Source organism: Oryx dammah, unplaced genomic scaffold, assembly GCF_014754425.2.
Source record: "Oryx dammah isolate SB20612 unplaced genomic scaffold, SCBI_Odam_1.1 HiC_scaffold_1, whole genome shotgun sequence".
Taxonomy (NCBI): domain Eukaryota; kingdom Metazoa; phylum Chordata; class Mammalia; order Artiodactyla; family Bovidae; genus Oryx; species Oryx dammah.
In genome coordinates this window covers 47,246,888-47,270,255 of record NW_024070185.1, presented here as the reverse complement: position 1 = coordinate 47,270,255, position 23,368 = coordinate 47,246,888, and the positions used below count along the sequence as shown (strand labels likewise).

Here is a 23,368-nt window from a genome sequence, read left to right as displayed (position 1 = left end):
ACATTTTCGCGAGTTGCGGAAGTCCCTTTGGGAATACTAGGCGCAGTTTGGCTCAGCCAGGAGCGATGAAGGAGCCAGTTCGGCTCAGCCTTGAGAGGCTGGGTGCAAAGTCAGGCTCAGCCGGGAGGTGATGGGGTAAAATGTCCAGGTCAGCCGAGGAGTGATGGGTGGCTAAGTGTCGGGTTCAGCTGGGAGTGTCGGGGTGGCGTTGTCAGGGTCAATGGGGATGTGATGGAGGTGCAGAGTCAAGCTCAGCTGAGAGGCGACGGGGGGCTCAAGTTAGGCTTAACCCTGCAGGTGATGCGTGCCACAGCGGGGGACGCTGGTAGGGAGGGCTGCTCCGGCAACCGGGCGGTCAGGTGCTGTTCCTGGGCGCCGCAGCGAGAGGCGCTAAGTGCTGGTGTCCGCAGCTGGAGCGAAGCTGCAACAGCGGGCGGAGCCCTGCGCGGCCACCACCTCCTCCGGCCGCAGGCTCCTCCTCTCCCCCGCCTTCTTCGTCTAGCCCGCCCGCTCGCCCAATCCGTAGCCCTCGGCCCCGCAGAGCCGGGCTGCTTGTCTGGCCGGCGGAGGCTGAGCGCGACTTTAGCGAGCCGCGGCGCCCGCCGACCAGAGACGAGCCCGACTCCCGGGACCCCGCTCTGCCCCCGCGCGGCTGCCCCCTCCCTGTTGTTGCGGGGACGCTCCAGCCGGAGCCACGATTCTCCTCCTCTTCCTCCCGAAGGGGAAGGGACGGCGAAAGCGGAGCGGCTGCACTGGAGAGAGCGAGCCGAGGCCCTTGCCCCGGAGGCTCGGGACTGGAGGAGGAGGAGGCGGAGGCGGAGGGAAGTGCGCGTCACTCCCGGGAGGAGAGTGTTTCACCTCCAGGCAGAGGCTGCGGCTGCCAGTTGCGTAAAAGCAGCAGCGGCGGCGGCGGCGGCGGTGGCAGCGGGCTCCGGGGCTGGAGGGGCTCCCTGGCCATGGAGGGAAGATCCGGACCCGGGGACGCCAGGAGCTCTGCTCGGTCTCTTTGGGCTGCTGTGTAGGCACCTGAATTAGCCAACGCTAAGCGGGGGAGGGGAAGGTAAGAAGCAACTGGCTCACCAGCCCCCTCTCCCTGCCTGGTCTCCTTTGCTCCCCGCTGGGGGCCACTGCCAGGACGCGGACGGTGGTCCTCCGGTCCTTCCTGGCTCCCAGTAGTCGCATCTGGGCCTTTCTATTGAAGCTGCAAACATCCTCCCGCCCCCCAACAGCACCCTCCCGCCCTGCCCCCCCGCACCGCCTTTCCCCTCTTTGGATTAGGAGTAACAAGACTCCCCAGAGTAAGTCCTCTTCATAAGAAAGGGTCTTTGGGAACCGAGTCTTGATTTCTTTCTCTCCCTCTCTTTTCATTACTTTTACGGGGTAGGAAACAATGGACCTTTGAAAGTCGGTGTGAACAGCCTTAAACTTTTTGGAGAGGGCTGGTTTGGGGGAATAAACCCCACAGGAAGCAGACTACAGTGAAAGATTGGAGGAATGTGCATTGCAGACTTTCGGCTTCAGTGCGCGCGCGCGTACGCGTTTGGGGTGATCTTTGTCTCTATTCCTCTGGGTTGGTTCCCACCCCCATGGTTCCCCACCCCAGTTTCTGTTAGTTAAGGTGGGGCGATTCTTTAAGATCTCGTGCAGCTTTCTTTAAAGCTGGGGAAAGGCTTAGCACTGGATCCTCCACTTCTAGCTTTCCAATGCAAAGTTGGGAGGTCTTGGCAAAAGAAGGGGATCTGGTTCTGCGAGGACCCCTGAGTGCTGCAGTTAATGCTGATTGCTGCACTCCCTGCAATAAAACTAAGGCTCTGACGTCCCTGGATGCTCTCTGCTGAGGGTTGATTTGTGTCACCAGATTTCCCGTGGAGCGGAAGCCACTCACTTAAATTCTCCGCATTAGGTTAGGAAAACAGACTTTGATATATGTCTCCTTTCATCAGCACTAGGGGTTACAAATAGAGTGCTTCATACTTTTAAGAACTTTCATTCTGCACAGGAGTCACTCACTGGTTTGTATTCACTCCCGTTCTTTAAGTGTGATTGTGATTCGATATTGCATAATTTCATGTGTTGAGAGTGTGCAGATGCTACTTTCTGTAGCTCTTCCCAGAACAAAGTGAGAACGATTCAGAGGAAGGGGGATGAAGGGAAGTTTCACTTGAGCTGAAGGAGGACTGAATCCTCAAAACAGCCTGCTTGCCTGTTGGAAACGTCTCTGTTTTAAAAACCAGTACATTTAAAATATTAGCCTTATGGTTCTTTGGTTGGCTAGAATGGAGCTATTAATGTTTGTTTGACCCTTGAAGGGAGCTTGCTATTTTCAGAATTAGTCGGGCATCACACTTTGGTTGTGTCTGATTAGCTACTCAAAGTTCCAAAAGAGTTTGCGTTTCTGGGCGAAATAGAAGATAGTGCATTTCTTCTTAGTATGGGCTTCCCTTAGCAAGGGCTTCCCTTGTGGCTCAGCTGGTAAAGAATTCGCCTGCAATGTGGGAGACCTGGGTTCGATCCCTGGGTTGGGAAGATCCCCTGGAGGAGGGAAAGGCTACCCACTCCAGTATTCTGGCCTGGAGAATTCCATGGACTGTATAGTCCACGGGGTCGCAAAGAGTCGGACACAACACTCACTCACTCACTTTCTTAGTAAAGGTTGGGTAGCACCTTCTGGTGCTTTATCCTATACAGTAAAATCACACCTCTCATCTCTGCAGGATGAGTGTGTATGTGTGTAACTTAAAGTCTTGTAGTTTTTTCAGTTCAGTCCACGTGATGCTGTTTTACCTTAATGTGTTTAGAGGCTCAGAAAAGTAATGTTAAAAGTGAGTTCTGAGTCATCACCTGTTCCTCTTTAACAGTCTGTGAATGAGCAAGCAGGCTGAGGACTGGGCACTGTGTATGTGGACAGGAAATTTGAATCAATAAATTCTTACATGGTACTTGTTTAGATTTCCTTTGTCACAGCTAATTGTCTGAGTAAAGTCTCTTTTCTTGATCTGGCCAGTAACCAACCCTTCAAATTTTCAAAAGTCTCAGATTTCACAACAGGAAACCAGAATGGGACAACACCTTATTCAAGTTCCAATAGACACAATCAAGCCTGTTCTCAGCTATGTTTGAAATGAAAAGGAAACAAAGCAAGAGAGCGAGGTAGGCTTGTGGGCAATTTCTGAAGTTGAGAATTACTACTTACTAGCTAGGTGCCTCTGGCAGGTTTCTGCAATTGAGAATGATGAACCAGATGTCGGGTAAGAAAACTTAAATTTTCATTATCAAATTAACAGTTTTAGACTCACAGGAGATGCTGTATGTAAATACATACCTTGTAAAGTGCTGTAAAATACTTACAAGTATTGCATCATCCACCATCCACCCACCATCCCTTCAGCTAACAATTGTTAACCACCTATTGTGTGTCAGGCTGTCTGGAAGCAATCTGATTGCCCACTCTCTTGGTGGAGTGTTCTTTTTGGTAGAGAGAGGGAGTTAGATGAAATGGTTGAAATTTGAGAGGTCACAATCTATAAAGAAAGATGGCCTCCATCTATAAAGGGGGCCTCCATCTATAAAGATAAAACAATCTCTGCTGTTGAAGAAATGAGTCTATTCAGGGGCAAAAGGAAGTGAACAATTAGAAGGCCCAGTAAGTAGAGAATTATGCATAGAATGCTTTAGGAACCCACAGGAGGATCTGAACGGGGAATGGGAGGAGGAAGCAATTTAGTGAAAAAATAAAATTTGCCAAATCAGACAAAATAGTAGGGGCTGGAAACTGATGTTAGAGTACTATTTTGAAATATAAAGATTGGAGGACTTGTAGTCAGAATTGAGTTGAAAACAAGGCTCTGACAGTTAACCATTTGCTTATCGGGCAAATCCCCTGATTCTTAATATAATTGTTTCTTCATCTGTAAAATGACATTATGGAATTCTTTGAGGATTAACTTTGATTTAATTTGCTATATATATGATCCCTGGTGGCTCAGACGGTAAAGCATCTGCCTACAATGTGGGAGACCCGGGTTCGATCCCTGGGTCGGGAAGATCCCCTGGAGAAGGAAATGGCAACCCACTCCAGTACTCTTGCCTGGAAAATCCTATGGACGGAGAATCCTGGTAGGCTACACCGTATAAGCTAGTGCTGTTTGGTGCTTTCAAAATATGTCCTTTTTTTAACAGCTGTAAATAGATACACTTTATATCTTAGTGTAATTGGTCTCAGTCACAGATGTCTATTTTATTGGCCCATTCCTGAGGGATCTGAATCCCATCTTGAGTGTAAGTCTTCAGCTGTTGTCATATGGTGAAGCTCACTTGTTCCCACCATCTTCATCTCAGCTATAGGAAATCTTTTCATTGCGTTTGGGTTGTCAACGCTAATTAGAAGTAAAGGCTGTCTAGTACGGTACATCAAATGGGAGGGGCTTGTCTGGGTGTGTACTGTAAAACTTCCATGCTCTCCTCCCTGCCTCCCAAGCCAGGCTTGTTCTTCTCTTTTTCTTGATCCTAACAAAAAGCTATGCATCTGTGTTTCTGAGACCATGAAAATCACCCTTTGTAGTTTTCTCCATTTGTAAAGAGGTATAATTTTCAACTACCCTGTTAAAGACTGTGCTCTCAATAGCAACAGCTGCTGTCTAGGTGAAACTTGAATCTGTAAACAGTACTTGCTTTAATATATGTGCCTTAATTCTCCACTTGAAATAGACTTAAGCTCATCTGACATTTTAATAAATTGCCTTTGATAGAAATCCATACTCAGCTATTTAAAACTGCCATGTTACATGTGACTTTTTAGGGGGAAGGGTGGCATGACTATAAATCAGTTCTCAGGACAGTTACATGCTGAGTCTTGACATGCAGTTTAATGGGCTTCAAAAATAATATTAAAATGAGGAAGTTGAGACCCACAGAGGGTAACTAATTAGGTAAGGTCATGTAGTAAATTAATGGCTGAGTGGGGACAAGAACCCCTTTGTCCCTATTTTCAGCCAGCATTTTTTCTTTTTCGCCAATATATTCTATTATGCTCCTGTTTGGCTTTGTTAGAACTTAGTTATTTTAATGTTTTAATAGTGAAATAACTTGCATTTGGGCTTAGAAACCCATTGCACCCAAGTTTAAGGCAGACACTATACCTTCTGTTTCATTTGCGAGAATCTAGATGTGGTATGGTGCACAGAGCGGGTGAAGCTAACTTGTAGTAAATTTGTCAAGTAAGGGACTAAGTGTAAAAGTATGTTAACTTTACTTGCATTTTCCATAAATAGTATACCAACTTAAAGTATTGTTGAAGTGCACATTTTTAAAAAGAAGCGAGTTCCTGGGAACATTATTCAGATTTGTGTTTGAATCATATGATAACATGTTAGAAACAGGTTTGCATGTTCTTTTGTTTTCCCTGTACTTGCTTTGAGAAGACTTTAATGCTGCTTGTTAGAAACTATGTTCAGCAAATATCTGATTACATTCCTAAGATGTTCAAGGCACTGGAAAGATGTATGAGGCATAGGGTCTTTATTAAAATGTCTTTTTGAAAAAAGTGAAGCACACTCGAAGCTGTGTATGACCTGAAACATAGAATTCCTATCTCCCAATAAATGAGTCCTTGATCTAGTAGGCAAATCTGCTCTGAAATTATTATTAGACTAATCAGGCTTATAACAAGATATTTCTTTTCATTACATGATGACAAGTAATTAATCTTTTACATTTATCAGTGCTTCATCTTCATTTGGACTATAAATAAAAACTTGGCAGCATTTTATGGGACTTTATATTATGAAAAGTTTGCCTAGGAGAGCTTGTGGTGATCTTAGCTTTGCTGTGCTTACTCGCTCAGTCATGTCCAACTCTGCGACACCATGGACTGTAGCCCACTAGGCTCCTCTTGGCTTTAACATTGCATTTAGAAGTGTGGCTGGAAGCAACATTGTTGTTGCCTGAAAAGGTTGCAGTTTGAGACAATCCATATGGAGCAACCAAGAAAAGAATTGTCCTCATTGACTCTGAGTTTGATGTAAGTATTAGAATATATGCATATTCTCCACAAACTAGATGTCCTAGTCACGTCTGAATACTAAGTGTCTCTGAAGAATAAAATTATTATTGATTTGGGGGCTCTTGCCTAATTACTGGTTTATAACTTAAGACTGCAAGCCTTCTTTTATCATAATGGTCTCTGTTTATAGTGACTCATTTTCCTGAAGAATAAATGAGCTTTTTTTTTTTAAACACACATTGAAGTTAGAAAGTTCATTTTAATATTTTAGGGACTGGAAAAATTAAGTGTAGCATAAGGACAAATGCCTGATTCCTGTTTCAGAAGGAATGAAAAAAAATGAATCATTAAAAAAAATGTGGCTAAAAAGAAACCTCGCATATAACATCATTTTTGCTTCCCCGGTGGCTCAGTGGTAAAGAATCTGCCTGCAATGCAAGAGACCTTCCCTGTGTTGGGAGGATCCCCTGGAGGAGGGCATGGCAAGTACTCTTGCCTGGAGAATCCCATGGACAGAGGAGCCTGGTGGGCTACAGTCCGTAGAGCCACAAAGAGTCAGACACAACTGAACATACACACATGAGGATTTAAAAAATATTATACTTCATTAATGTAAAAGATATGGCTTTAATTGTTTAATAGGTGCTTAGTCATAGCCATCCCCTAACCATCCAATGTCATAGAATGAAGTGCCAGTAATGCTGAGAAGCTAGCAATTTGGTAGGCAGTGGGCTGTGTATGAAGGTATAGGAGAAAAGGCCAAATGAGAGATGAATCCTCTTCTGTGCATGATTAATGACATCTTTCGATGGATGTTAGTTGCTGTTTTCCTAAGTGCCTGCTGATTTAGACACTGTCCTTATGATATGGCCACCCTTCACAATATATGGTCAGGTCTTGGATAACTTTCCCGAGCTGCCTGGTTGCCATGTCATCTGAGCTTGGCCTTAGCCTTAAAGTATTTCTTCTTGCTCCTGGACTGTGTTTGTGGCATGTGAGCTCAACACCCAGCCCCTGTTTACCTCCTTCTGCTGGCTGTATTCTGTCCCTGTTCAGCCATGCAGAGTCCAGTCTCTGCTCTAGCTCTGAGTAATTGCTCGTTCAGTGGAGGTCCTACCTTTTGACTCTCTGGTACTCTTGAATTCGGCGAATGTCAAAGAGACTGTGGAGGAGGTGTAATATGGTCCTTATAGTAGGCCTAGTTTTCATAAGCCCTAGGAGGATAGGGACTGTAATTCTTTTGTATTAATATTTTGGCCAGGAACTTACCTGTGGATGACACCCACCAGCCAGTCTGTCAGAGAATACGACAGACCTCGTGAGTTTGTTATTTTCTCCCTATACTGGTTATTGCTGGACAATGTGTTGTCATTTTAGGGGCAAAATTCAGTGGTAAATTTTAGTTCACACATACTAAGGAAGCTATTCGTAGTAGTCTGATGGTATATGTTTGGGTAAGTAAGTTTGGAATTAAATAAAATCAGGCTGTCACCTCTTTAGACACACCAGCCTAGTGTCTTTGCCTCAGTGTGTATTGTTATTACTTGTTTACCTGTGTCAGCCCCGACCCCCTCCTCCAACACTAGACTGTGAGCTCCTTCGCCCCCACCCCCCGACCTCCAACACTAGACTGTGAGCTCCTTTAAGGTAGAGATCATGTATAATTTTTTGTATTACTGGATCCTAATCTTCACAAAATCTTTGTCTCATAAGTGATGCCCAAGCCCGTACACATTCCCTGTTTGATAAGGCTTTTCTCTTAGATATACTGTGTTAAAAATAGACTATGTTGTATAGGTAAAACAATTACACATTTGGATTATGGTCCTAGCCCTATCGTTAATAGGAAATTTGCTTTGTTGCTGAATTGAGTAGCCTGGATCACTTTTCAGTCTGGTCATCGCGTTATTCATCTGGAATATTTCTTCGTTTGAAAGGCATGTCAAAACATACTTGTTACATGTTTCCTACTGTCTTTGCATTTTGATGTCTGTAATCACTGGATTATAAACTTTTGGTACAGTTTTATGCTTATTTATCAAACACATCTCTATTGTCTTTTCTTTTTTCCCACCTTTCAACATTCTGCCACCACGACTTTCCTTCTGGAAGAGCACCTTAAAGCTTCCTTCCTGCGGCCCACAGGCAGCTCTGCCCTTTGCTGTGATCTTAATTAAATCAGCCTCCCTCAGGTCAGGCTTAGGCTTTGGTTCTTTCTTTCAAAGGCCAGCTGCGAGGCTGATGACATGCCTGCGCCTGCCATTGTGTGCCTCTGCATGGCCATCCTTCACTGTCAGCAGGTTGGGAGTCTCTCCACAAGAGTGAAGGGGGATGGTCTAAAGACTTGAGAGGGAGGAGAAGAAAAGAGAACAGCTTTTCAGGAGGAAGAATTAAGGAGAAAGAGGAATCTGGGAAATCATAAGCAAAAGAAAGGAATCAGAAGTGAGGAGCGGAGGACTGGTAGGTAAAATGACCCTCTCATTCTGTCTTCAATTTTCCAAGTTGAAAAACAGTCATCCTCTAGTTTTATCCTTTAGTTTTTTTTTTTTTTTACTTCCAACCAGAGGCCTATGTACTTTGTGTTTTGTTTTTTTTTTTAAATTTTATCTTTGATTGGGCGAGGAATGTTCGGTGTTCCTCAGTTACCCTTTCTTCCGCCTTGGTATGTAAATCTGTATTTTTTGCTCCCTTTGCTTCTCTTTTGTTTCCCGGGATAACGTTTTCCAGCCTTTTCACTCTATCAGCCATCTTGGCTTTAGGGTCAAGCCTTGCTTTTCATGGATAGACTAACAGATTTGAAAAAAGACAGGATTAATGAGTATATTTGGTGGCAGACCAATCAGACATCTGCCTCCTATGTTTTGCATAAATGAGAGGAGTGAAATGATGAATGAAACTATTTCTTAAAGGGCCACTCAACTTAGCTTTAGAGTGGGAAAGTGTTCACTGGGTTTACTTTGGGCATTAGATAGTATAAATACTCTTTGTTTTGAGAGATTCATATTTTAACAAGAGATTCCAATAGAATTTGCCAAGGATATAGACATGAAATTGTAACTAATGAGCTAATCTGAAATCCTTAAGTACAGGCCCCATAAGCATATATTGTTTTCTTGTTTTCCATGTAAGCAAACTCTTGGTATTTGTAGTTAATTTTTCCTTGCCAGGGATTTACTGTTTCCTGACTACAGTTTTCTAACAAAGAGAGTATAGCTTAAATGAAAAGTAAATTTCTAAACAGGGGAAAAAAATGTCTTCTAACTTTAAATAATACTTGTTTCAATGCAAATGCTTGTGGCAAAACATTTTTTAAAGTAAATTTAGTCTTTTTAGGGCTATACATTTGAAATATTCCGTATGATTTCTCTGTATTGTAGTTTAATAGAGTTAATGTATTATATGGAGAGTTATTTCCCTTTGAGGGGAGAGATGTGAGCAATATAGGATGCCAATCTAGAAGGCAAGTGTCTATTGATATTTACATAGTAGGTTAACTTTTGAGTATATCATTCATCATATGTGTCTAAATTGACCAAGTGGAGAAAGAATGGGATTAAAGAGTCTCAGTCCCTTATCCTCTCACTTCATAGGAAGCTGTTTATCATTAAGGTTGAGTGCATTCCCCTTCTGCTTCTGAGCATTGATTTGGGTAATTAGCAAAATGAACAGGAACCAGTGCAGGTAAATTAACTGTGCACAGTGTCTTATTTCTTGGGAATGTGACTCATCCTGATTTTGAGAGTTGAAGGAAAAAGACAGCAGGGCTGTGACAAGTGCTGGGCAGTGAGGGAGACTGTGAAGGCACTTGTTTAGACATCTCAGAGTATTCAGTTCTTTTAGATTCTGCTTACATAAAACCAAGCAGATCTCTGAATGAACGTGAACTTAATTTTTTCCCACCTTCTGTCTATTTTGTCTCAAATAGTTGTAGTAATAGACCTAGTATTTATGCTGAATTCCTTCACAGTGTTTGTTGTAGAAAAGTGTATTTTATCTTGCGTGCTCTGATAATAGACTATGAAATAAAGTATATTCCGCTAAACTCTGTATAAGAGAATTCCCCCTTCTGAAACTCTTTGCTTTATTCTTTGCATTTGAAAATCTTTATATGAGAATATTGATAACACTTAAAATTTGACAGTTGTTTGTGAAATTAAAGATCCTAAAAGTCAGCTTTGCTAAGTTTGTTTCTTACTGAATAGTTTTTATGTGATTGAGATATTGAGCTCATTGTTTATCAGTGACATAACCTGAATCTAAAACAAAACTAGATGAAACATCCTACTTCTCCCACACAAAGCCCAAACCTGAAAATCACCTTGATATTATTCTTTTTTGTCCTTTTCCTATAAATAGGAGATTGGAAGTTAGAACTATTAATTGAAAGCTCAAAGCCATTAGAAGATAGTTAAGACTTTTATTAGGTCATGATTTGTTGTTCTTCGGTCGCTCAGTCATGTCCAACTCTCTGCGACCCCATGGACTGCAGGACGCCAGGCCTCCCTGTCCCTCACCATCTCCTGGAGTTTGCTCAAGTTCATGTCCATTGCATCAGTGATGCTATCCAGCCATCTCATCCTCTGTCGCCCTCTTCTTCTTTTCCAGCATCAGGGTCATTCCCCGTCATTACTAGTAATTATAAACAAAATTATCATTTGCTTTCATGATAATTTATGAACACCTTTCTTTCCTGGTGTGTTTACTTTTACTTTTTTCTGTGACTGAGGATACCAGTCAATCTGTTACAAAGACGTACTAAGATATTAATAAAAGGAAAAATTTACTTAACCAGGTTTTGGCCGGTTGTACTGAAACGGCTGGAAAGTTAGACTCACTTGTAAAACTGACCTTTAGCTTGAATACTGTTTCAAGAGTTATGTCCTTGCTCCAAGAAAGATATGCTTGAGGAGATCATGCCAGCTTCTCAACTGTTCCTACAAGCCTGAATTTTCCATTCAAAACTAAGCTTTCATATCAAGTGTAGGCAGGATTTAGGAGAGCTTAAATGAGTCAAAAGTACTGCATTTTCATTAGGAGTTTAGTATGTTGGGGCTAAGGGCTTCCCAAGTGGTGCTAGTGATTAAGAACACACCTGCTAATGCAGGAGATTTAAGAGACTCATGTTTGATCCCTGGGTGGGGAAGATCACTTGGAGGAGGCATGGAAACCCACTCCAGCATTCTTGTCTGGAGAATCCCATGGAAAGAGCCTGGTGGGCTACAGTCCACAAGGTTGCCCAGAGTCAGACACGACTGAAGCGACTTAGCACGCATGCACATGTGATGGGGCCAATATGTATGGCATAGCAGTGGGCTTTGGGACTCCCTCAGCATTGGGTTGGAGGGGCTGGATGATTCTGCTGACTATGGGGCAACTGTACTCAACCACTGAGTGATGAGCACTTGTGGTAGGCAATTGGTCTTCTGTGTTAACAGCTCAGCAGTAGAAAGAAAATGAAAACTCAACCTTTTTAAAGAAGGAATGTTCAATTAATTGGCGCTATCTCTGTATTGAGAAGACTTTTCCTCTGATAAAAGCTTACTTGCTGTCAGCATAACAATATAAAGTGAAATGGAACATTTCCTTTTTCCTAAGTACCTACTGCATTTTATAGTGTGTGGTTAAAATTTGCAAAATATTGTGAAAGGTTGAGCTTGTCTAGATAGTTGGCTGCTCTTTATCTTTAGAATTCCTATTTGCATTTGTTAATAATACCTTTTAGTCACCCACTGGGTTGCATATTAGGGTTACATTTTATAAAAATTAATGTGCTGACTTTTTTGCTTGAAATGTTCTCAGCTTTCTCCAAATTAGGGCAGCTAATACAGAGATTAGACAGATTTCCCAGAGCCTCAAGGATGTTGAAAAAGGAGTCAATGAGAAATTCCAATCTGTGTGTATATGTATAAGTGTGTGTGTGTATGTGTGTGTGTGTGTGTGTATGAGAGAGAGAGAGAGAGGAAAACTTTTAAGTTCTAAGTTCAGTAAGCACTTAACTGAGTTCCTATTGTGTGTAAGTTCCCATGAGAATGCCAAGAAGATTAAGATGTACCTGCTCTTAAGAGGCTTCTGGTCAACTGCAGGAGAGGGATATGTACTTACATCAATTGAAACATATGATAGAAAGCAAGGTGATTCAATAAGAGTTTTAAACAGAGTACAGGGAAGAACAAGCAGGGAGCTTATTGTGGATTTTCTTAACATCATGCACCTTTTTAATAAATCATATAAACCCAAAACTATGATCCGGACAGGGAGGCCTGGCGTGCTGTGATTCATGGGGTCGCAAAGAGTTGGATACGACTGAGTGACTGAACTGAACTGAACTGAATGTTACTGAAATTTCAAAATAAATTAATTACTTTCCGAGATTATTTTAATTTATAACTAAATAAATTAATTGAATACAATTAATTGAATGCTCTTGCCAACTGCATAAGCCCCTCCTGCAGTTTCTGTTTGAGGGTATACTCTTTTTGTACAAGAAAAGAATTTTATTTTAAATAACAGCAAATTTTTAAGATTTTGTGTGTGTGTGTGAAGGCAGCTGAGAATTTGACAGAAGTACTAGGTTTTAAAATGCTTCCCTTATTTCTCAGCATTTACAGATCTTTAGGTTGATATGATTTTTCATATTTTTAATAATTTCTTTCATTATCTACTTTAGATTTTGCCTAAATCCCCTGTGCAGATTTTTAATTATGTGATTTTATTTTAAATTAATTATTACCAAGTTTTTGGGGCTACTAAGTTTTTTAATCATCCAGGAAATAAATACTCACAAGCTAATTCTTCCAAGGAACATCTAAATACCAAAACTTATGCTTCAGAACCTTTTAAAAGTGTATTTCCAAATTTGATATGAATAACTTGGATTATTACTCATTATGGATTTTCTGCATTTAGAGGTTTAGCACAGTCTGTAATAACTCTTAAAATCTTGGTGTGTTCCTTCTGTAATCTGTGTGCTTTCCACTAGAAATACAGTCCTTTAAAAAATGACAGGTGATATAAACAAATGAACAGTGTATTAAGTAGAAACTTCAGTCTGTAGTAAAAATTTTAAAATTACACCTAATGCTCACCTAGAATAAAGCTTGAAAGGCTGGGGGAAACTCTTCATCCTCTTTCCTCTATTAGGTCTCTTTGTTTTGGGGACCCCCATACTCAAACTAATGCAACCAAAGATAACAACCTTTTGGATTGAATGTCCTGAGTACCTCTCACAGTATTTTACAATATTTCCTTGGTCAATTTCGCTCTTCCTTCAAGCAACGGATTTAAAAATTGGATTTAAGACTCTATGTATAATATTGTTTGAAATTTTATACTGTTTCACTTGTACAAATACTCAAAATAAATACTTGGGATAATTTTTAAAAGTAAATAAATAAAATTGAATTTAGGAATTGCATTTCTTGGGGATGCTGTATATCTTTTGTCTTTTCACCCCAATTCTCTATGACAGCAAGAGCTCACAATTATTTATTGAATGAGTGAAATGTCATTTTTTCCCATGAATTATTGAAATCTATAAAAAGCAATTAATATATTTTAAAGTAATTAATTTATAATACCAATCCTAAACTAAACTCGTAAATGTAAAGTGAAATCCTAAAGCAATGTATTTGTCTTATATATTCTAAAATCATAATAGAGAGGATAATCTGCATATGATTATTTTCTTGTAAATTTACTCTTAAATATAGTTGCAATAATTTACTATTTAGGAAAATAATTATTGTATTTATTGCTATGTATTTTCATGTTTTTCAGTAAAATAGAGCTAATGGGCTCAGAATATATAGAAAAAATATATATTGTTTGGGGGAAGATTTATGGGGAAAACACATGATTATTTCTGATTTATTGATCATGTCAGTTTGTGATTAACACCATGTGAAATTTCATGTTAGGATACCATTTTGTGAATGTGAAGACAACATTTTTTCAAGTGGGATGGTGATTTCATTGAGCCTTTCACTGCCTTTTTTGTTGTTGTTGTTACGGGTACATCTGGAGACATTATCTCTCACAAAAGGGGCCTCCAGCCTGTTAAGTAATAACAGCCTTTCTCACCCTGAAACAATGAAGTTGCAGATGATTGCAGCTTCAAATAAAAGATTCCCACTCCCTTTCAGAGGAGATTATAGTCTGATTCCCCTCTCACCCTGGTGAGCCTGACACTCAAGAATATCTAGTTTAGTCCTTTCTTTGTTAATGGACGATCATAAAGGGCTCTTTGTCATACTTTCTCATTTGTTCCAGCAGGATGTATCCATTATTTTGTTCTGCTGCTTGGCACATGCAGCAGTTTCTTCAATAGCACCTTGAATCATGTTGTTTTCCCTTTGTTATGGAGCTTAAGCTTCATCTAAATAATTACTTTTGTCCAGAAATCAAACTCCACAAACCAAGTGCTTTTGACAGACACACTGACTCTCAGAATGTTCTTTGCCCCATGTAAAATCAGCAATTCCTGATTAGATTCCCTTTCTGTCCCCATTAATTTCCAGGTTTGGGTCTGGGAACACTTATTTGTGGCTTCTTTAATTGGTCACATTTTGTGTTTAGTGGATTTGCTGTAGTTTAGAGGTACCCTTTTTTGTTGTTTTGGCAGGGGATGAGGGGGATTAATTGTGAGAGTATTGAATGAAGTCAGGTGACTCTGAGATGCTACAGTTGTTAAGGAGGGGAAGTAGTGAACATCCTATTTCTTATTTATCCACAGCTCTTGCAATAAGAACATTAAATGACAATGCTTCTTTCCCTTTTTTCCCCTCCCTCCCTTCTTCCATTCTTTCTCTTTTTCTCCCTCCTAGCCCCCTTCTCTTTCATTTGACAAAATTGGAGTCAGTTTCATTTAAAACTTATTATTTTATTCAAAAACTAAATGCTTAATATAAAGAATATAGAAAATAAGAAGGACTGTCTTTTTGTGTTTGTATCAGATTCTCTTAGATTAGAAAGAATCATATATAGTCTGGTAAACTTCTGCATGAAGAAGTTCTGAGAATACTAAAGTGCCCTTTCAGACTCAGCACAGTTCTGGTTATACCCTTGCAGAATTGATTCTTTGAAATTACTGTCTCTCAAGTGTTTTGGAAGACACCTTAGTGTAACTGTTAGTCAACATTCTTGGGGTCAAGTCCTGGTTCTCTGTAAACTAGCTAATTAACTTTTCTAGTTCTCAGTTTTCTGGTGTGTAAAATGGGGATAATGGCACCTACTCATAGATTTGTTGTATTAAATGTGTTAGATGAGTTAACACATCTAAGATGTTTAGAACAGGACCAGGTAGTAAGTGCTCTAGCAATGTTCAGTTCAGTTCAGTTCAGTTCAGTTGCTCAGTCATGTCTGACTCTTTGCAACCCCAGGAAGCACAGCATGCCAGGCCTCCCTGTCCATCACCAACTCCCAGAGTTCACTATTTTTTAAAACCATCTTAAACATGATATTTGAATGCCTGCTATTTTTTAAAACAAAATGTCAGTATTTAAAAAGATAGTATAGATGTTCTCATTAAATGAATTCACAGTCTATTAAGTGATAGCAAGGTTAAAAATAAGTTATATTACCAATAACAACAAGGGTGTGATCACTCACCTAAAGCCAGACATCCTGCAGTGTGAAGTCAAGTGGGCCTTAGGAAGCATCACTACAAACAAAACTATTGGAGGTGATAGAATTCCAGCAGAGCTACTTCAGATCCTTAAAAATGATGCTGTTACAGTGCTGCACTCAGTTGGCCAGCAAATTTGGAAAACTCAGCAGTGGCTACAGGACTGGAAAAAGTCAGTTTTCATCCCATTCTCAAAGAAAGACAATGCCAAAGAACGCTTAAACTACCACCCAGTTGTACTCATCTCACACAAAATAATGCTCAAAATTTTCTAAGCCAGGCTTCAACAGTACGTGTATCGTGAACTTCCACATGTCCAAGCCGGATTTAGAAAAGGCAGGGGAACCAGAGATCAAATTGCTAACATCCATCCACTGGATCATAGAAAAAGCAAGAGAATTCCAGAAAAACATCTGCTTCATTGATGACGCTAAAGCCTTTGACTATGTGGATCACAACAAAGTATGGAAAATTCTTGAAGAGGTGGGCATACCAGACCACATTACCTGCCTCCTGAGAAATGTGTATGCAGGTCAAGAAAAAATAGAATGGAACATGGAACAACAACTGGTTCCAAATTGGGAAAGGAATATGTCAAGGCTATATTTGTCACCCTGCTTATTTAACTTCTATGCAGAGTACATTATGCTAAATGCCAGGCTAGATGAAGCACAAGCTGGAATCAAGATTGCAGGGAGAAATATCAATAACCTCAGATATGCAGATGACACCACCCTTATGGCAGAAAGTGAAGAGGAACTAAAGAGCTTCTTGATAGAGGTAAAAGTGGAAAGTGAAAAAGCTGACTTAAAACTCAACATTCAGGAAGATCATGGCATCCAGTCCCATCACTTCATGGCATCCAGTCCCATCACTTATGGCAAATAGATGGGGAAAAAATGGAAACAGTGACAGACTATTTTCTTGGGCTCCAAAATCACTGCAGATGGTGACTACAGCCATGAAAAGGCACTTGCTGTTTGGAAGAAAAGTTATGACCAACCTAAATAGCATATTAAAAAGCAGAGACATTACTTTGCCAACAAATGTCCGTCTGGTCAAAGCTTTGGTTTTTCCAGTGGTCATGTATGGATGTGAGAGTTGGACTATAAAGAAAGCTGAGCACCGAAGAATTGATGCTTTTGAACTGTGATGTTGGAGAAGACTCTTGAGAGTCCTTGGACTGCAAGGAGATCCAACCAGTCCTTCCTAAAGGAAGTCAGTCCTGAATATTTACTGAAAGGACTGATGCTGAAGCTGAAACTCCATTACTTTGGCCACCTGATGAGAAGAACTGACTCATGTGAAAAGACCCTGATGTTGGGAAAGATTGAAGGCAGGAGGAGAAGGGGATGACAGAGGATGAGTTGTTGGATGGCATCACCGACTCAATGGACATGAGTTTGAGTAAGCTCCAGGAGTTGGTGATGGACAGGGAGGCCTGGTGTGCTGCAGTCCATGGGGTTGCAAAGAGTTGGACACCACTGAGTGACTGAACTGAACTGAACTGAAACATGTATGCTTGCCTGTTGGAACTTGTTAGGACCACCTTGTGGCCCTAATATGACAGATAAACTTTAACTTCAATTTGAAGAGCTTTACAGTAATTATACTCAAGGGTGAAAACCTGATTCAGTGTCACCAAGGTACATTTTAAAAATATTAACTCCAGGGCCCTCTTTCCACCCACTAAGCCAGAATCAGTGGGGTGGAGAGCCTAGGAATATACCTCTTTAACAAGCTTCTCTTGTGAATCTTATGCATAGTTGAGAAAAACTGCCCCAGAACAGTGGTTCTCAACCAAGATGCCCATTAGAAAATCTGTGTCATTTAAAAGATATGGTTGCTTGCCTCCTGACAATATTTGGGGCATGGCATTGGGCATTAACATTATCAGGTGATTATAGTGTGTAGGGTGGAGAAGCAGTGGCATTAGAAGTAGATCCCTGAAGGTGATTGTTGACATAGTTTAATACATCAGGATGTAAGCTGACTTGATATTGTCAAAAAAGTCATTACAGTGGTGACTGGGGAGAAGGAGGGAAATGTTTTTGCTTCATGGGTACAGAGTTTCTGTTTGGGATGATGAAAATGCCCTGGAAATGGATGATTGTGATGGTTGTACAGCATTGTGAATGTGCTTAATGCCACTGGATTATACATTTATAAATGGTTAAAATGTTAAGTTTCATGTTATACATATTTTACCACACTAAAAAAAAGGCATTACAGCTCTCACATTTCTGAGCCTAAATTTTTGTTTGTTTGTTTGTTTCTTTTCACAGTGACAGTTGTATCATGCATGCCACTAATTCCAGGGGACACTCCCCTGCTTTCCTGCAACCTCAGAATGGAAACAGCCATCGTTCATCTGGCTATGTTCCAGGGAAGGTTGTCCCACTGCGTCCCCCTCCTCCTCCAAAGAGCCAAGCTTCAGCCAAATTTACCTCCATCCGACAGGAAGCCCAGGCCAGCTTTGCTTTTTCATCTGAGGAACAACAAGTCCAGAGAGAGCGCCGAAAGCAGAAGAGGCACAAAAATACTTTCATTTGCTTTGCTATTACTAGTTTTTCATTTTTTGTTGCACTTGCAGTCATTTTAGGAATATCCTCAAAATATGCTCCAGATGGTGAGTGCATATAGCAGAAGAAAGAAGGGAAGGAAATAGAATAAATTCTGAAATATCTTTTGTTATCTTAACTTGGCTCTAGCTAACATATATAATTAGATAATAGGAGCTATAACTTCTTATGAATGAGAGCAATTGTTAAAGGAATCCATTGAAAATGATAAAAGATTGCTCTTCCTTTCCATTTTGCCACTTTGCCCCAGGGCTCAAGACCTTCTTGGAACATTTCTTTTCAAAATAGTAATTTTAAGAGTCTTTACTGAAATCTTGTGGCAGCACAATTTCATCTTTTGTAATAGGGATGATTTTCAGATTGCCACAAGTTTTTAGTAATAAGAATTACTAAATGCAGTGATAAAGTACATTTAATTGGGGAAAAAAAGTAAAAGCGATAGGATTTGTGTTCTGCCATTTGAAACTAATTGAGGGGACAGTTCCAAAAGAGAAGCTCCCAGTATTTTTGAGGAATAATGTGTATCCTTAAAGGAAAATATCCATTACTAGGTATAAGTTCTGATACACTTGTCTTTATAGTTAAACTTCATTTAAGAAGATTTTAATTTCTTAAATGGTTTTTGCTTTTTGAGTTGGTAACATAGCAGTACTTTGAATGATATTGTCAGTCAGCCTCAATATAGTATTGCTAAAATGTGTGTGTGCTTAGTCATGCCTGACTCTTTACAACCCTATGGACTGTAGCCTGCCAGGCTTCTCTGTCCATGCGGTTTCCCAGGCAAGAATAACTGGAGTGGGTTGACATTTCCTCCTTCAGGGGATCTTCCCAACCCAGGGATCGAACCTACAGCTCCAGTGTCTTCTTCATTGGCAGGCAAATTATTTGCCTCTGAGCCACCTGGGAAACCCCAGTACCAATGAAGACTGGCCTTATAATACACCCCATCCATCTCTAAAAATCAAAGGGCTCAAAGCTGTGGAGAAAGCAGACTAGGACACCAGGATAAGCACCATATTGGTCTGCATTTTTTATAGTCTGCAACAGATTCTTGTTGAATTTAGTTCAGTTCAGTCGCTCAGTCGTGTCCGACTCTTTGCGACCCCACGAATCACAGCCTCCCTGTCCATCACCAACTCCCGGAATTTACTCTAATTCATGTCCATCGAGTCAGTGATCCCATCCAGCCATCTCTTCCTCTGTCATCCCCTTCTCCTCCTGCCCCCAATCCCTCCCAGCATCAGAGTCTTTTCCAATGAGTCAACTCTTCTCATGAGGTGGCCAAAGTACTGGAGTTTCAGCTTTAGCATCATTCTTTCCAATGAACACCCAGAACTGATCTCCTTTAGAATGGACTGGTTGGATCTCCTTGCAGTCCCAAGGGACTCTCAAGAGTCTTCTCCAACACCACAGTTCAAAAGCATCAATTCTTCGGCGCTCAGCTTTCTTCACAGTCCAACTCTCACATCCATACATGACCACAGGAAAAACCATAGCCTTGACTAGATGGACCTTTGTTGGCAAATGTCTCTGCTTTTGAATACGCTATCTAGGTTGGTCATAACTTTTCTTCCAAGGAGTAAGCGTCTTTTAATTTCATGGCTGCAATCACCATCTGCAGTGATTTTGGAGCCCAAAAAAACTAAAGTCTGACACTGTTTCCACTGTTTCCCCATCTATTTGCCATGAAGTGATGGGACCAGATGCCATGATCTTCGTTTTCTGAATGTTGAGCTTTAAGCCAACTTTTTCACTCTCCTCTTTCACTTTCATCAAGAGGCTATTTAGTTCCTCTTCACTTTTTGCCATAAGGGTGGTGTCATCTGCATATCTGAGGTTATTGATATTTCTCCTGGCAATCTTGATTCCAGCTTGTGCTTCTTCCAGCCCAGCGTTTCTCATGATGTACTCTGCATATAAAGTTAAATACGCAGGGTAACAATATATAGCCTTGACGTACTCCTTTTCCTATTTGGAACCAGTCTGTTGTTCCATGTCCAGTTCTAACTGTTGCTTCCTGACCTGCATATAGGTTTCTCAGGAGGCAGGTCAAGTGGTCTGGTATTCTCATCTCTTTCAGAATTTTCCACAGTTTATTGTGATCCACACAGTCAAAGGCTTTGGCATAGTCAATAAAGCAGAAATAGATGTTTTTCTGGAATTCTCTTGCTTTTTCCATGATCCAGTGGTGTTGGCATTTGATCTCTGGTTCCTCTGCCTTTTCTAAAACCAGCTTGAACATTTGGAAGTTCACGGTTCACGTATTGCTGAAGCCTGGCTTGGAGAATTTTGAGCATTACTTTACTAGTGTGTGAGATGAGTGCAATTGTGTGGTAGTTTGAGCATTCTTTGGCATTGCCTTTCTTTGGGATGGGAATGAAAACTGACCTTTTCCAGTCCTGTGGCCACTGCTGAGTTTTCCAAATGTGCTGGCCTATTGAGTGCAGCACTTTCACAGCATCATCTTTCAGGATTTGAAATAGCTCAACTGGAATTCCATCACCTCACTAGCTTTGTTGGTAGTGATGCTTTGTAAGGCCCACTTGACTTTACTTTCCAGGATGTCTGGGTCTAGGTGAATTAGTACCTTCTTAAAAGGATGTAACATTTGAGAAGTATTTTACTGGTTATACGCTTCCCTGGAATGAATCAGATGGTAACGAATCTGCTTGCTATGCAGGAGACCTGGGTTTGATCCCTGGGTTGAGAAGATCCCCTGGAGAAGTGAATGGCTACCCACTCCAGTATTCTTGCCTGAAGAATTCCATGGACACGATTTTGGCGGGATACAGTCCATGGGGTTGCAAAGAGTTGAACATGACTGAGTCACTAACACACTTTCACTTACTGGTTATAAGACTTAGAAACATTAGTCTGTTTGGTTTTCATGGGTGATTTAGGGGTCTTAGAGACTTTAAGGTTTAGGGGGAGATAATTTCAATTCTTATAAAGAAGTAGACCTGAAGTAAGAGAGATGTTCTCTGACTTTTTTTAAAATGTATATGTGTTTTGTTTTTTTTTTAAAGTGTAGTTGCTGTATAATGTGTTAGTTTCTGCTGTACAGCAAAGTGAATCAGCCATACATATACATGTATTTCCCTCTTCCTTGGATTTCCTTCCCATTTAGGTCACCATAGACCATTAAGTAGAATTCCTTTTGCTATACAGTTGGTTCTCATCAGTTCTCTCTTTTATACATAGTAATGTATGTATGTCAATCCCAATCTCCCAGTCCATCCCACCCTACCTTCCTCCCTTGGTATGTCTCTATTTCTGCTTTGCAAATAAGTTCCTCTATGCCATTTTTTCTAGATTCTAGGTTTTGTGTTAATATAAAATATTTGTTTTTATCTTTCTGACTTATACTTCATTCAGTATGACAGAGTGATGTTGAGGTGTCTCTCAACATCTTTGTTGGCCAAGCCAATGGACCACATGAAGAACTTGCAACATTGCTTTTCATTGCACATACCATTGACTTTCTTTCCTCTTTTCTCCAGAGAAATAATCAAGTTCACTGCTGTTGATTCATTCTTTCCAAGCAATCTACAGTAAATGGATGCTAGATTATGGAAAATCAGAGCTAAAATCTGTGGTTTTAATTGACATTTTCATATTCCAGCTAAGACAGTGAATTGGTGATGTGGTTCCTTGAATCAACATTTTTTAGTTTCACATTTTGGCAGTATAAGGGCAGAATATCAGTGGAAAGATCTGGCACTGAAATATTTCAGAATCAGCCCTACTGTGGTTACTGCTGTTACATAACTTTAATAATGGATCCCACTATTCAATAAGTGGGTAGCCAAGAAGGTGGGGCTGGCTAAGCTATTTTTTGATGCTTTCTGCAGACTACATGTTTTCTCATTAAATGTACTTTACTGGAGAAAAAAACAGATTGGAATTTTGGGTGATAAAAATTTTTTAGTGAATATAATAGAAACATTATAAATATTTATAAATAAGAGGAATTATATAAGTATTATAGTAGGCTTTAGATCTTTTGAGATTAGTTTCCTTCTGGATTTTCGTCTCTAACTGGGTCCATTGCTTGTTTCTTGGGACCTACATTTGCTTGTGATATGATGGAGAATTCCAGTTAAATGTTTTATGGGTGGAGAGGGAGGTACAAGAAAAGCTCAAGAAATACTCAATATTAAGTCAGAATGAATTCAAGACGGTTCTTGTTTCTTTGAAAAGTTTGACTATTCTTAGTATATTAGTGATGATCATTGATTTATCAGAGTTAAATTTCAATGATTATGAAGCTGCTAGGACAAAAATTAATTCCATGAAGTAATTGCCAAGATCTTACCTAGTAGGACTAATTTTAATGGTAGTGGTTACTATCACCTCAAAGAGAAAGCATAAACCAACATGAATACTTAGAAATAGATGTTTGCATTAGTGGTGTGCAAGTTCAAAACAAGGAATCACAGTTTACTTCCTATAAAAAACTATATCTTTGTGATGTACACAGTATCTCTACTTTTTCTCACATTATCCTGTAGTATATACCTTCCACCTTCATACAAGTGTATCCTGTCCTTTCTAATCTTTGCTTAGTTTAAATGTAGGGGACATCTGGCTATTCTAAATGAGCAACCAAATGGACTTGGACCATAAGGGATATTTGCATCGCTAGTGTTCATATCTCCCCTTCATGCTCCTCTTATTTAAATTCTGTCCAGTCTTTGGGGGTCTAGGTCTGCACCATTGAAGCTGTCTCAGTTACTCTAGTGCCACCTCTCCTTTCTCTGAGCTTTTTTGCATCTAAAGAAACTACCATATTTTTCAGTATTATTTCATACAAAACTAGATTATATACTCTAAGGGCTGTGAGCTCATTCTACATTTTATATATTATGAACTTTATGAATTTTACACTATCTAGTCCAGAGTGGACAAATTGGTCCTCCATAACTACTTGGTCATTAATTAGTCAAAATTGATGTGATAATGGAGAGAGTAGCATGGAAACATATACACTAACATATGTAAAGTAGCCAGTGGGGATTTGTTGTATGATTCAGGAAACTCAAACCAGGGCTCTGTGACAATCTAGAGGAGTGGGATAGGGTGAGAGGTGGGAGGCAGGCTCCAGAGGAAGAGGACATATGTATATCTGTGGCTGATCCATGTTGCTGTATGGGAGAAATCAAC

General features: G+C 40.4%; 1 protein-coding gene across 1 annotated transcript in view; it reads left to right on the top strand.

Moving 5' to 3' along the window:
* Positions 1–493: 493 nt before the first annotated feature.
* Positions 494–23,368, top strand: part of CEMIP2 (cell migration inducing hyaluronidase 2) — an 81,765-nt gene continuing 58,890 nt past the window's right edge. The window contains exons 1-2 of the mRNA XM_040252310.1: positions 494–1,060; positions 17,909–18,252. Coding sequence (XP_040108244.1) covers positions 17,922–18,252 — 331 coding nt within the window. The 5' untranslated portion in view covers positions 494–1,060; positions 17,909–17,921. The remainder of the gene's footprint in view (positions 1,061–17,908; positions 18,253–23,368) is intronic.